Here is a 15,081-nt window from a genome sequence, read left to right on the forward strand (position 1 = left end):
TAGTATATATGCACTATTATTGTTTAGGATCATCTCTGGCTTTACAAGTGTCTCGGAGTATCGTAATGAACGGTGAAACAGCTTTAGAGTTTTTTTTTTTAGAGAATTGTATACAGTTATATTTGACATAATATTAATGATTATATTATTTTACAATATTTAAATTATTTAAAGCTATACAAGTACATATGCGAATTAAAAAAGTCTAGTTAAATTTTTAAATGATTTTAGCCGCTACAATCCCCTACATCCGGAAATCTGACTGCGATGGCGCGTATGCCAGATTGCCAAGCGGTGAAATGACGGAAAGCTTTTTTAGTTTTGCTTCAGACCTACCCGTAAGAATTATTGTTATTTAAAAGTATGACGGTACTAACATTCCAAATGTTAAAAATGGTATTCCGCATCTTCTATATGCGGAAATTATTAGACTATGCTGAGTTTCAACTAGTAGTAGTACAGTGACGTGAGTAAATTAAAAATGTTATGCTAGGGGGCCTACTACTACTACTAGTACTAGTACTACTACTACTACTACTACTACTACTACTAGTACTAACAATGTAGCTCTAGTACTATACCCCGCGTACAGTTGCTGCAGGGCTATAGAACGTAATATGGCAATTTCGAATGAGTTTTTTCAGACAACTTTTTGCGGATAATAACTTCTTCGGTATTAAACAACAAACTATCGCTTAAATATTGTACTTGCGATATTACTCGTCGACGAAGATTGTTTATCAACTTGTAACCGCCATTTCTCATTGCGCAGCCCTCGCGCGGTTCCGGCGCCAGTGAGCGGGCACAATGTATTTCCAAGTGGAGGGGTGGGCAGGTTGCACGCGGTTGCAAACCGCGCTAGCGCTGCGCAACGAAAAATGGCGGTTAAATTCGCGTGCAACTTGCCCACCCCTCTACTTGGAAATACATTGTGCCCGCTCACTAGCGCCGGAACCGTGTGAGCGCTGTGCAACGAGAAATGGCGGTTACAAGTTGATAAACAATCTTCGTCGACGAGTTATATCGCAAGTACAATATTTAAGCGATAGTTTGCTGTTTAATTTTAGTGTTTATAGTAACTTAAGACATTTGTACGGCAGAGAATGTGTTTTATTTGGTATACCAAAGAAGTTATTATCCGCAAAAAGTTGTCCGAAAAAACTTATTCGAAATTGCCATATTACGTTCTATAGCCCTGCGGCAACTGTACGCGGGCTATAGTACTAGAGCTACTAACAATGTAACATTGATGATTGATTAATAACAGTACTCAGTAGTCAGTACTACTACTACTAGTAGTACTAGCACGGCAGAGGTACATGTGACTTCAATATTTCACACCTTTCGCTAGTTACACTGGTATTTCTCATTAGGTGTAATTTTATTAATGCTACTTACTATAGTAATATTATATCCCCTTAGTTAAGCTTAGTTAGGCTTAATTAAGGTTAAAAAAAACGAAAGTACAAGTTTGAAAAAACTTCGGTTCTGGGGTATGAGCGCTGACCACATTTCATTTTCGCAGTGTGCGACATGTGCAAATGTGGACAGCTCTTATATCTTTTGGACAAAACGTACACCATTCTTGACCTCAACAACAATCATGAGTCAATATAATAATACTCAATACAGTGAGTGAGGCTGAAGGGGTCGTTGTCATATAGGTACCCAAGGTAATGCTAGTCTAGGGAATCGCCTACGCCTACTCCCTAACCCTAACCCTAACCCTAACCATATCAGATATGTACCTCGGGTACATATATGTGGTACCCTATACGACAACGACCCTTCGTGCGTGAGTGAGTGATCACATGCCAGGATCAAGTTCTCAAATGGGTGTTGGCCCAAGATTGAACAACACTCAACAGTGCTGTGAGCATTGTAATATGATAACTAATAATACATTCGGCTTAGCACACCTGAAACTAAAATACTTAAAAGGTTTAGTCTAGCTGTGATGCTTCTACAAATCGTTGCCAATCTTAGTTCATTGTCGATTTTAATGACGGTCATGTAAAAAAAATCGTAGAGAATGTAGTAATTTTGAAAAAACTCAATAAAATTATTTAATAAAAAAATGCAAAACGTGATTAATATTGCTACTGTTCTACCAAAGGTTCAAATAAAAAATCATTGTTTATATAATTCTGTTTTGTAGTTACACTTAAAGCCTCACAATGCGCATCCAAACGCTGAAATTTCTCCAGTACTAGACTAGCAACTACTTTGTGGCATGCATAATCACACTACACCGTTGGACTCCCGTGTTCAAAAGTTAATTTCTACCCCTGCAATTATATGCACCTGATTACAATTATGAGATTACTACCAACTTTTAAATGTTCAGATTTTAAATCAGCACGCGCATCGTTATTTCAAACAAGACATACATATAGTATTATACTATACGATATAGGACCATTACGAATGCCCTCCAATCCAGGGCCTTAGAACCAATAGTATCTTGCGTTCATGGCCAGTATGATCTGGTCTGCCGACAATACCGACCTTTCAGGTCCTTCTGCTGAGTCATGAACTGTATGAACGGAGTCGCCGGCCGCTTGGGAAGCTCCGGCGCTTTCGCTCTCGTTGATTCCGACGACTGTCGCCGGCTGACCGCCTCGATCGCAGACGACACATGAAGGCTGGTCCTGTCAGAGGACGTAACGCATCATGAGACATGACAGGCGCTACCTCATCGCTAGCTCTACCGATGTGGCCCCCTTCCCTCCCGCTAGGGCTATAGTCCTATACTACAACGAAGTACAAGAAGTGGAACTTAACAAGAACATTTACAGCGTACATACGATTTACTAGATACAATAATGTAACCCAACACAAGAGTAGGGTTACAACGCGAGTGTATTCTTTTCTTTGGAGGAGCCCCTCGAACGATCGGCAAACTTCGGTCAGCTTTAGTGCGCTGCAAGCCCTCCGATTGGTCGGTGAAGGATATGCGCCATATCCACGTGCCATTTCTCAGGCCGATCGCTATGCACATTGGGAAAGCCAGCGTCACAGGTCACCAGAAATGGCGCTCGAAATATCGCCGCTCGTCGCTTCGAAATTTTGTAACAGGTTATATTAGTTTAATACAGAGTATTGTGATACATAGTAGTAGTAAGTCCCAGGATAGCGGAGAAAGGTTCGTGTTTAGAATAAACCCAGTTTGGAAGTTCTAGTATAGAAAAACGCACCATAAAACTGCCCTGAGTGAATCACTCAGGGACTACTCCAAAGAAAAGAATAGGCTCGCGTTGTAACCCTACTCTTGTCACGAACAAGATTGGGTTTACATTATTGATATTGTATCTAACGGTTTACATTTGCCACCAATGCTGTAGACTGTGGCGCAATAAAAAATCACCCTCTAGGCTGCAACATAAACTTGTAAGTTGTATTCTTTTGCCAGCTACTGAGTGCAGTACTAGTACTAAAAGTATTTGCTAGTCTAGTACTGTAGAAATTAGCGTTTGGATGCACATTGTGAGCCTTTAAGATAAGACTAGGTCGAATGTAATATCTATTTGAAGTTTGGCAATGGTATATTATGCAAGTTGCTACAATATAATATAAACAGTAATTCTCATTAGAGGAATCACCATATTTTTCTTTTTTTTATTACAGCCTGCTGGGGATCATGTAGATCTTGAATTAAATGGAGGCTATGAAGAGGAGATTGATCAACTTAATGATGAAACTTTTGGTGCTGAAGTGGATGAAGGTATTAAAGCCTACACTGTATGAAGAGACGAAACGGCGTCATGCTTGCTAGTTCTAAACACTGTGTATGCTGTATAATATGCTGTGTGATGTGATATATCTATGAATGAGTCATGGTATATTAATAATTATAATGATACACACATTCATAGCCTATCATGATAATAGAAAATCATAGGCAAGTGGTTAGGTAAGATACTAAGAATTATCTGGATGAATGAGAAAATAAATTGTTGTGCAAGTGCTGTTGCTGCTGCTGCTGCTTTGTCGTGTGACACAAGCTATAACAGTCTTTAGTTTTACTCGAAATTGTTGAATAATTTACATTTGTATTAAAAAAATGGTTGTCATTGTGAAAAAATATACAGCTCAAGTGTGAAAATGAGGGAAATATCTGCTTTCCAATTATGAATTCTATTAAACCCAAATGTAGTCTACATAAAACTATGGCTGTTTTTGCATTTTCACATGCAATTTTAATATATACAGTACCTACATTGATGGACTAGGTTTATGGAGTCTAGGTAGGAGTATGGAGACTAGGTTTTTGTTAGTACTTATAATGTTATATGCAACTGTATATAACAATAGTCTTTTTTTCATTTTGTTTCAAAGTTTTCACTTGCTAGTTTAGTGAAATTGCCAGTGTTGTTTATTCATCACCTTTTGCGAAGGTGGCACATGTTATATTTTAGTGGCTGCCCTACGCCAGGCTGTATAACAAGTAGCAGTCTAGTGAAAATAGGATAGCTATTACACTATCAGTATCACTAGCGATTAGTCTATTACACCTGCCTAGACATGGATTTAAGTGGTGCTGAAGGGCACGAAATTAGCACCGGCTCACCGGCATATGCCGGCAAATTATTTGGAGGGCCAGTAACATTGGCAAAACACCGGCCCTCCGAGCCAATGGTTTCAGCCGTGTTAACGAGTACCTACATTTTTATTTATATGGCAATGATGATGCATGATGATATATGAGCAAGTAGCCTACATTACTGTTTTACTTGATTTAAACACTTCGGACATCATTCACGATCTGCATTATAGTCTGTTCAACAGCTACTATGCGATGCCACACACTACAAAATTTTTCGGACAAGCTTTTTTAATTATTATTTTAAGTCTTATTTTAGGTCCCTTCTGGTTCAAACAGCAAACAAAATTTGTGAGGGCTAGTAAAAAAAACTGCTGTTACCAGCCCTCTGGACAGGTGCAAAAAATCTTAATTTCATGCCCTGTGCTGTATTTTATTAGCCGAGTGGGACCATGATGACCACAAGAAGTTGGCAGAGTTGACAGAACATGAGAAGAGCAATGAGGGTGACATTATTGGTTTGCCAAAGAAAGTGTCTAGGACTGAAGAGGAGGTGGGTAAATTTACATTGAAAGTATTGAGAGTTCCATCACAGACAGTGCAAACAACAACTTGAAAATATGGCCATCCTTTCACGTGCTTGGTATTAGTTTGTAGGCTATACTAATTGGCACATGTAAAATGGAAGATATGTGCTGGTTATGTAAAAAATTTAGTCATAACTGTTACAATTGTGCCCTTTCATTTTTCATCATTCATTTTCGTAATGTTGTTATATCACTCCCTATTTTGCTATCCTTTTCGAGATGAACTCCTTATGCCACATCATTTTGAGAAAGAAAAATTATAATGGCCATAGTTTTGTGAATTTTAAACCATCTATAAAAAGTAGTTCATTGTATTTTGATAATTAGTTTAAGAATATATTTTGTGTTGCGTTTACCTCTTGTGTCGAATGCCTCATGATTGAAATAGCCATCTATGCCAGCTGTCTCATGTCGTGCTTGTTCAAAAAGGTTGTGCGTAGGTATTTGGGTGGCTGTTTTGACCAGGCTTACCTATATTGACGTGGGCGTTCTGCAATGTCATACCTAGATGAGGTACTGCATGCTATTGTGAAAGCAGCTCTAAACGATAGGTTGGATTTACAGGAGCTAGAGCAGAACATCAGCCAGATCGTGGAAGACGATCAGGATGGCCTGGATGACCCTGCAATACTCAACGTCTCAGGCAGCATTCCCATTCCAAAAGTAAGTGATGTCGCACTGCAGTGAGTCGGCACTGAGTCGGCACTGAGTCGGCACTGAGTCGGCACTGAGTCGGCACTGAGTCGGCACTGAGTCGGCACTGAGTCGGCACTGAGTCGGCACTGCCATAGACCTATTGTACGATTAATTTTTCACACTGTAATTGGGTGTCTCAGAAAAGTGTGATGATATTAGAAATAATATCCATCGTAGTACTGTTGCTATCATTGCTTGGTTCTTCACATAGTTTTTCAGCGTAGTCGCGGGTGGTCGGCTCCTAGTGCTCGATAACAGTTTCTTTCGTTGTCTTTCTTGTATAGAAGGTTCAGCAAAATCTCGAGCAAATCTTCAACTGTCCAACTTCACCACAGGGACTTTTGGATGCTGAACAACTGGTGAGTGCTTTAAACATTGGCCATGGCTACGCATCCAGTTACCGGACGCCCAGCTCCCAGGCGTCTGGTCATATATTTCTTCTGTGAACCCAACTATATTTTTCCAATAAAAAACAAGTTTTTACCATAATATTACTTACCTTTACAGTAACAAAAAAATGTGTTTTTGTAACTTTTGAAGCAATAGTAAATCCAGTAAAATCAACGATTTGAAAGGGGGCGTGGCCTAAAGCGTGACATAGATTTGGGAATCTGTGCTGAGCTTTGTAAGGGATGACCGGACGCGTAGCCACTGCGTTAAAAATGTGCTCAGCCTTCTGTACCCGAGTGTGTACTAGGCAACTTATTAAATTGTTTTTTTACAAGTTTAGGGAATTCTTGCACTGTATATTGCAGATATTGGCTCATGCACTGTCACAAAATCTTTCTCAGGTGTCACCGGGCAGAGCTAACATCTGGGGCAGTCCTGCGCGCGATGCGAGGGTGGTGTGCGGCGGCGGCGGCGGCGGTAGTCGCAGCCTAGAAGACAACCCACTCCGAGCCGTGTTGACGCGACTGCAGACAACAGGAAAACCTTCATCGTCGTTCGGCGGTCAGTCGGCTCCTGCTCCTTTCAACGTAAGCACGTCACGAGTTGATCGCCACGCTTGTATTACAGCGAAGATAAACAAATAGGAATTGAGATTAATGCTTTTCCACTTGCCACAAGCATGTATGTCCACCAGAAAAGTGCATAGTTAGAGGTGGGGGGAAATTTATTGTTGGTATTCTCTGTATTTTTTCGGTACCCTGTATAACCTCTCAGGCTGCACCCTTTAGTGTCAGAATGCATGTGAACCTGTGACTGTAAACAGTTGTTATGTATCTTGCTAATCTGATCAGTTTACCAAAAAATGCTTTTACGGAATAGTAGATTTTGACGGTACTTTTCAGAGAAGTAGTGGAATATTTTCTTAATTTTGACTTCCGAACAAATGTTTTCCATGCCTTAATCGTGTCTTCACGAGAAAAACGTTAAACTCGCCCCCGGGTGTCTTGCTGAGCGGATGGATGCTCACTTCACCGTTTCAATTGACTACGTCGCAAATTTTGTATGGTGTATATTTGCAAAATTTTTGTTGCAATTTTTTTCATGAAAAGTAAGCACTAACGGGACTAAATGTATCCTCAAATTCTTACCTGATAAGATTGTTTTTAGCTCATCTGACATAGTCAGATGCAGCTTGTAGAATCGCATGATCGTCCGTCCGTCCGTCCGTCCGTCCGTCCGTCAACAGTTGGGCACAAATCTAAACGGCTCGACGTACGGTCACGATATTCGGGACGTGGGGGGGTAATCCGAAAACGAGTTGGGATGTCGAAGCCAAAGGTCAAAGGTCAAGAGGTGTAAAAGAAGGGGGAACATTCCTCCCTTAACTTAAGGTATAGGGAGGAAATGCAGAATTGCGGCACAAATCTAAACGGCTCGACCTAGGCTCGTGATAGTCGGTGTATAGCATCATGGTAGGAAAAGCCATCACTGTGCCGAAATTGGAGGTCAAAGGGCAATGGGGCACAGGGCAGATTTTAGACATTTTCTGAGGACATGTTTCAGCGGTGACCTAGCATTTTTATGGCTTTATTGAAAGGACCATGAAATATGCTTTCCACTGACGTGTGAAGAGTAAGTGTCTGATAACCTTTTGACCCTGAAGAGGAGGGTTAAACATGGATTTGTTGACTGTTAACAAAGGAGTGAACTGCTTTTGCTATTGGAGCCCCCTCCCCCCACTTTCCCCCTTCCCCCTCTCCCACCCTCCCCCACCCCATACCCCCACCCTCCCCCTACCCTCCATCTGCGATAGTGGGCGTGTCCTAACAATGATGTGTACGCAACTGCGTGTCTGCATATCTGCGCCTAACAAATGTGGTACTACGCACGACTGAAATTTTACGTTTATAATCGTAGCAACAGACCTCAGATGAGCCCAGACGCTCTGCGGCTCTTGTTTTACTTTTACTATTTACGGTGACATAATCACTTTCAGGATCCGTCGGTGATCACGGTGGGAGGGCCCGTGTCTCAGCCTCCCCAGCAGCCCTACCCTCCCGCCCCGCCCCACCTCACCCACGCGCTGCCGCCCACCTACGCGAAGACCGTTCAGGAGCTGGAGAGCGAACTGCTGCAGCGGTCGGGCATGCGGGGCGGAAAGACGGTCGAGGAGCTGGAGAGGGAGATGATGGCGCACCCTGGAGGCGATGTGGTGCACTGTCATCGAGGAATGCAGAACGTGGGCTCGTCGCGAATGCCGATGGTATATAGATTGAGATTGTCTTTTTACTTGTTCTCACTGATAAAAACTTTGATTATGACAGTAAGTAATTTGTTATTATTATTATTATTATTATTATTATTATTATGTTGTTGTTGTTGTTGTTGTTGTTGTTGTTGTTGTTGTTGTTGTTGTTGTTGTTGTTGTTTATTTGTATGTATATATATATTGTCATTTCAATTAGATGGGGCCACCACCTGGTTTGCCACTGACACCTCAAATGGCAGGAGTTATGCCGCGGAGAAGGGGTGTGTCACCACCACTAGGACTAGGAATGAACCCAAATACTCCACACATTGTCAGTCTGGGCGCCATCCCTCCGACCACACTGCAGTCACTAAGTAATAGACTTCCTTATACACCTGTTGGAAGTCAATTTTCAGGTGACTAATACTCTATATTCTGTTGCAGATGTAAACTGAAACCTATCTAATGCTGGTCTTTGTATTATTGCACTTTTATTTGTATTTGTTCTCAGCTAGTGGTTGCATATGACATTTAATTACTGTGCCAATCAGCTGATGATTACAACATATATTCTACCTAAATGCTTTTATTTAATTTGGTAACTGAAAATACCACCGAAGTTCAACAATGTTGTGTGCCTTTCAACACGATTTTCGACCGCGATTTTGCTTTGAACCGTCATGTAGACTACATCTCTATGTGTTTATGCAGCTCCTGCCGGGAGAACGTCACCTCACGAAGTGTTTATGAGTGGCGGCCGGGGCATGCCGATGCCTGGAGCCGGTCGTATGTCTCCACCAGGCATGCTGCCTTTCCCAGGGATCTCTCCACATGGACAACCAAGGTCAGTCCATCGACTTATATGGAAATCGCGTCATGGTGTGGATCCGGGCTAGGATGTATTGGCGATGGCTATTGTTGCGTAGCATCATTTGTTGCAATTTCTGCAATGTGGCTTAACATTTTTAGCTCACCTTGACATCGTCAAGCTGAGCTATTGCCATGGGTCGTCGTCCGTCATACATCCGTCTGTCCGTCCGTCCGTCTGTCAACATTTGGCTATGGTAAACGATAACTCAGGAACCGTTTGACCCACATGTTTGAAATTGGGTATAGTTGTTACTGCTATGCTCCCATATTGAACGTCCTATTTTGGAGCACGCCAGTCGACGTACTTTCGAGCCTTTGACAAAAATGGGAATTGCCATTAGTCAGTTCAGGTTCAACGGATTTTGCTCATTTTTGGTATGTGAATGAATAAGGGCTAGGGGTTTTGATATTTAAATTTTTTTTATGCAAATTAGGTAGGTTTTGGCAATTATATAGCATATTATATAGACACAATAACAGATAACAGTCTGTGGTGTCACACTCGTCTGGTTCGTTTTACAAGATTTCATTGACAATATCTTTAATGCAAAATTGGTATTTCTTCTCCACCCTGCCGATAAAAAGTTTTACAAAACATGTCGGAAAGCAGCATTTAACCTATTTATTTCGAATGCCATCACTAAGAAACATCAAAGCGGGTATAGCGCCATCTACCGTCACAAATTGTGATTCATTTTGGTTTATAAATTATTATTGCGATATACAGATGGCAATCGTTTCTATAATGTACGTCGATGGTTGCTCAATTAAAACTGACTTCTTCTCACTCACTCATTTGTGTCCTTTTTTGTGGTGAGCTACAGTGTTATTGACACTTTCATTTCAACTTGTTCTCATATTTTTGTGTAAATAAGTAAATATAGAAAAACCCTTCCCCCCCCCCCATGGTGCCTGGCCATGGTTCTGGCCCCTGGCCCCCTAGGGGGGGGGGGAAGTAATTTTTCTGTAAATAAAGAAGACTATTTTAAATTTGTGCTTTTCTTTCTTAAATTATAGAATACCAGTTCCACTGCCATATAGTGATCCAACTCATCTAAGGAGGATGCCTCCAGGAAATTACAATCAAGGACCGGGCATGTGTCATCCATCCGTAAACAGGTAAGCGGTCTATATATAGATGCAGTGCGCGAAATTAGCGCTATTTTGCCGGCGGCCGGCGGTTCAACTCGCTAAACCATCGGTTCAACCCCCCGTATAATCAGTCCACTTGGCCTATTCAAAATTTTGCCTATCTTGCTTTTATATCAACAATATTTATCAATTTCCTGACTAGGTTTTACTTCACTAAGACTACTCTACTTGCTCTACTTCTCAATACAAACTGTGCAAATAAATACTGCCTAATAAACACAAAGCTAATACTTTTATTAATAATGGAATAAATTGAACAAAATTAAAAGCCTGTTCAAAATTTTAAGTGCCTGTTCAATTTGTATAAGGGCCTGTTTAAAATTTTGGGTGGGCCTGTTCACATTTTGGTTAATTTCATGCCCTGTAGATGAGTGGTTGGGGTGTAGAACAAGCTGAGATACAACCATAATATAATATGAAAATTAGCTCCTGTATATGATGACAGGTGCTATGTTGGATACACGTCCGTATGTTGGATTTTATTTGTTTGTCGAATACATTACGTTCAACGGGAGGTCGTTCGTATCTCGAAAATTCATATGGCGAGTCGTCTGTATCTCGTGGATCCACTGTAATGTGAAAATTAGCTCCTGTACACGATGACAGGTGCTGGCTCATTGAGTTGCTGTCGGGTTTGAAATTACTAGTTTAGCATATGTGATTGAGACCGAAAACTTCTGTGCCACTGTTCTAATTAGTACATAAACTTTTACTATTTTGAGAATGTACCCATTTTCCTGAATTTGATGGTTGTATGCTTACTGCAGGGGTTTCCCACCCGGTAGAGGATACGCTCCAAACAGGGTTGCATTCAACCAATTCCAACTGGATCGCAACTTCAACAGGCAGGGACAGTATGGGCACAACAGGTAAACTTTGTGCTATTGGTAAAATTGTTGTCTATCCGTACACAGCAATATCTATGAATTTTTTTGTTAATTGGGTCATAGGATACGTATCGTCCACGGGAAGTTAAACACGAACATTTTCGCGTGGAAACCCTTATAGCTTGGCAGGTTTTTTTGTTTAGCAAGCCATAGCATTAAAATGGTTGTATAATGATTATGTAAGAATAATTGTGTTAAAGGAATAATATGCTCATTGATTATGCAATGTTGACGAATGCTAGAGTAACTGGCACCTTGTGTAGTTAATAAGTACATTACCTTATAGCCAAATGCGTATTAGTTTGTCCAATATCACTGCTGGTTACATTACAAGCAAGACTTGAAATCGGTTGTTGATATTTATTTACGTGCCGTAAATGTCGTCCAGGAGTCAAGCGATAAGTCGCTGATGACGTAAACATTTGTGCGGCTCGTATGTTTTGGACGCCAGATGAAATGGAGGTGTCAGCTGTGTAACCACGTCCACGGAGGCAAAAATGGATGCAGTAAAACACACGTACTAATCACGGACGCACATGGACAGCCCTGACAAAAAGTTCCTTATCACTGTATCACGAGCGTCCGTGTTTACGAAATCACTGATGATAGCATTGCGTACGGCTGAGCATGCGTGCGAAAATGTCCGGTGCACTATAAATCTGTATCACACCCGCTTCACTGGCAGCGGTTTGAAAGTGAAACTGTAAACTGTAAACATTTCTTGGGCTGCAGATTTCAATTAGACATTTCTTAGTAACCAGCAGTGATATTGGACAAACTAATACGCGTTCGGCTATAAGGTAATGTACTTATTAACTAAATAAGGTGCCAGTTACTCTAGCATTTGTCAACATTGCATAATCAATGGCCATATTATTCCTTTAATTAGTCACATTGTTAAAATGAATATTCGTTATAATATTGTAGGGATGTAAATGATTACCGAAGACTCATTTCTCCAGCATTACAATATACAGTTGTGCAGTCGCAAACGTTTGACATGCTTCATTATTTGTACACGTGTCGTAATACTAACTGGGCGATGTATGTAGGAGGTGGGCCGGAGACAGGGATGATCACTGGGAGAGGGATAATGGCTTCGGAGATCAGGAGGATGAGTACGCCTGTCTAATGACGCAGCGCGAGAAGGACTGGATCGTCAAGATCCAGATGATGCAGCTACACACCAACAACCCTTACTTAGATGATTTCTACTACATGGTGAGATTGGCAACGTCAATCTAATTGTGTAAAGTTTTTAGATATTGAGCTGTTTGCTGCATTTCATTTATAACTGCTATATAGCATATCAAGAAAGACTTTATAATGTTACACATATGCCTTTTCAGTTTAGTTCTTTATATTAAAAGTATGTCATGCTAATCGTTATCAATTTATTGTAACAGAATTATTCGATAAAAGAGGAATTGAAAAGAAAGGCAAAACAGAAGGGTGCGAGCGGTGTCAGCAAAGACGATGCCAAGCTGATCATGCCAATTGTGCTGCACACTGAAAACAGATCATACCGACCAGGTACATACACAGTGAGGATTGCTAGTGAAAATTTTTGGGCGGTTTGCATATCGCTTTGCTTAATGGATGTAGGTCTAAATATTGGTGGTGCTCGTGTAAAATTACTGTAACAGCTGAGTGCTGGTCTTTCACATGTTTTCTGTGTACAGCCAAATTATACGTTTCCTTTTTTTTATTCTCTATCTTTTGACCAGATCTATTTAACACATCTGCGAGCTAACTAGCAGAGCGTACCTCTCATTGCCAGCTCAGACCGCATCTATTCGATACCACGCTCAAGTAGCAGATTACATCCTCCCCTCCCTGCTTGCTACAGTTTGCTTATTTCCTTTCGCACGATGATACCTTTTCGACCACCACTCCACGAACCTCCCATACAAACACGACATTACACTCGCGTAATAATTACAATTTGGTTACTATAATACTTATATAGCTTACTCATAATAAGTTTAATAATAATTATTAATACTGGTATTACTACGTGCAGCGCAGTTCGAGGGATCCCTGGGGAAGGTGTCCGTATCGAGCGTGAACAATCCGCGGCAGATGATCGACATCGGTCTGAACTCGGAGGAGGCCGGTAAAGCCGAGGTGGGCGCCGGATACGAGAACAGCAAGCAGGAGTTCAGGCGAAGCCGGCAGCTGCTGATCGACATCGAGAAGACGTACACGGTGCTGCTCGAGATCGACGACATTGAGAAGCAGGTGCCCAACATGCCCGAGGCAGTCAGGTGAGGAGGAAGGAAGCTACACAGGGAGTGAAGAGGAGGGAGGGGCTTATATATTTTAGGGCAAACGTCTATTTTCTATTTGTTTGCAAAGGTTGCGCTTGGTGATTACCTTGCTTGGCTGTGCTGAACCCTCACTACTGTCCGTTTTTAGTGAGCTGATGCATGAGAGAAGGCAGGAGAAGATCGAGCGAGCATACAAGCAGCTCCACATCGAAGGCTCGAACCTGGACTACCTCACGCAGGTCATGTGCGTACGGAAGGGCAAGCGCCTGGTCGGTCGCGTGCTCTCACTGCTTCATCACGCCGAGGCATGCTCCGTGCTGCTCGCCGTCGTTAGAAACTTGCCGCTGATAGCCAAGCGTGATCAGCAAGATGAGGTGCGCTCTTCTCGATGTTTCCGTGTACTTTTTTTAATTACAGTGTAGCCCCGTTATAACGCGATGGTTGGTGTCCATAAAATGTCATCGCGAAAAAAGCGGGGTCGCACTAAATCGGGGTTATATATACGTGGCTGTATAAGAGCAAAAAAAGGGGGTCCAACGACTCATCGCGTTATATCCGAATTCGCGTTAAATCGCGGCCCGTAAAATGGGGGTTCCACTGAACTCTTAATTCCCTCTAAATTTTTATACTACTTAATTCCGAATTACTGATAATTCTTAAGAACGTCTTCGTAACGAATATCGGTTTGCAGGCATGGGATAGTGTGTCATCTCGCAGAAAGGTTTGCTCGGAATCGGCCGACAAGAAATTCCGGGTTTTATGGGTCGTGGCTACGTAACGTGTGACGAAGACGATAAAGAATTCTCCTAAGCCTGGTATTATTAATGTTGTAGGTGTTGATCGAACTACTAGATTCCACTTTGCAAGCAATCTCACAATTCAGCTTCGAGATGTTGGTGGAACTTAGTAAGGTTTTGATGGGTACGGATGCCCAAGAGAAGAGTCCACTCATTGCTGCCATACATACCAAGGTAAACTTACTGTTTTTAAGCATTTAACACACACTGTCCTGGATTATTTGATCCTGTTTGCTTGGCTCTTTGTTGTACGGGTCCTGGCTTAGGGCACTCCAATATGGCACCATTTTTAGCTCACCTTGACATCGTCAAGTTGAGCTATTGCCATGGGTCGTCGTCCGTCGTACGTCCGTCTGTCCGTCCGTCCGTCCATCCGTCAACATTTGGTTTCGGTCAACAATAACTCAGGAACCGTTTGACCCACATATTTGAAATTGGGTGTAGTTGTTACTGCTATGCTCTCATATGGAACGTCCTATTTTGAAGCACGCCAGTCGACGTACTTTCGAGCCACGGGAATTTTTTTTGCAAAAATGGGAATTGCCATTAGTCAGTTCAGGTTCAACGGATTTTGCTCATTTTTGGTATGTGAATGAATAAGGGCTAGGGGTTTTGATATTTAAATTTTTTATGCAAATTAG

At 41.7% G+C, this 15,081-nt stretch overlaps 1 protein-coding gene across 1 annotated transcript in view; it reads left to right on the forward strand.

Annotated features, from left to right (window-relative positions):
• Window positions 1-257: 257 nt before the first annotated feature.
• Window positions 258-15,081, forward strand: part of LOC106813606 (protein PAT1 homolog 1-like) — a 19,033-nt gene continuing 4,209 nt past the window's right edge. The window contains exons 1-16 of the mRNA XM_014817788.1: window positions 258-338; window positions 3,628-3,724; window positions 4,984-5,096; window positions 5,695-5,793; window positions 6,111-6,185; window positions 6,618-6,803; window positions 8,213-8,479; window positions 8,682-8,880; window positions 9,176-9,308; window positions 10,352-10,453; window positions 11,254-11,355; window positions 12,426-12,594; window positions 12,780-12,906; window positions 13,397-13,640; window positions 13,792-14,017; window positions 14,477-14,614. Coding sequence (XP_014673274.1) covers window positions 300-338; window positions 3,628-3,724; window positions 4,984-5,096; window positions 5,695-5,793; window positions 6,111-6,185; window positions 6,618-6,803; window positions 8,213-8,479; window positions 8,682-8,880; window positions 9,176-9,308; window positions 10,352-10,453; window positions 11,254-11,355; window positions 12,426-12,594; window positions 12,780-12,906; window positions 13,397-13,640; window positions 13,792-14,017; window positions 14,477-14,614 — 2,316 coding nt within the window. The 5' untranslated portion in view covers window positions 258-299. The remainder of the gene's footprint in view (window positions 339-3,627; window positions 3,725-4,983; window positions 5,097-5,694; window positions 5,794-6,110; window positions 6,186-6,617; window positions 6,804-8,212; window positions 8,480-8,681; window positions 8,881-9,175; window positions 9,309-10,351; window positions 10,454-11,253; window positions 11,356-12,425; window positions 12,595-12,779; window positions 12,907-13,396; window positions 13,641-13,791; window positions 14,018-14,476; window positions 14,615-15,081) is intronic.

The sequence above is a fragment of the Priapulus caudatus genome, unplaced genomic scaffold (genome assembly GCF_000485595.1).
Source record: "Priapulus caudatus unplaced genomic scaffold, Priapulus_caudatus-5.0.1 Scaffold798, whole genome shotgun sequence".
Classification (NCBI taxonomy): Eukaryota; Metazoa; Priapulida; class Priapulimorpha; order Priapulimorphida; family Priapulidae; genus Priapulus; species Priapulus caudatus.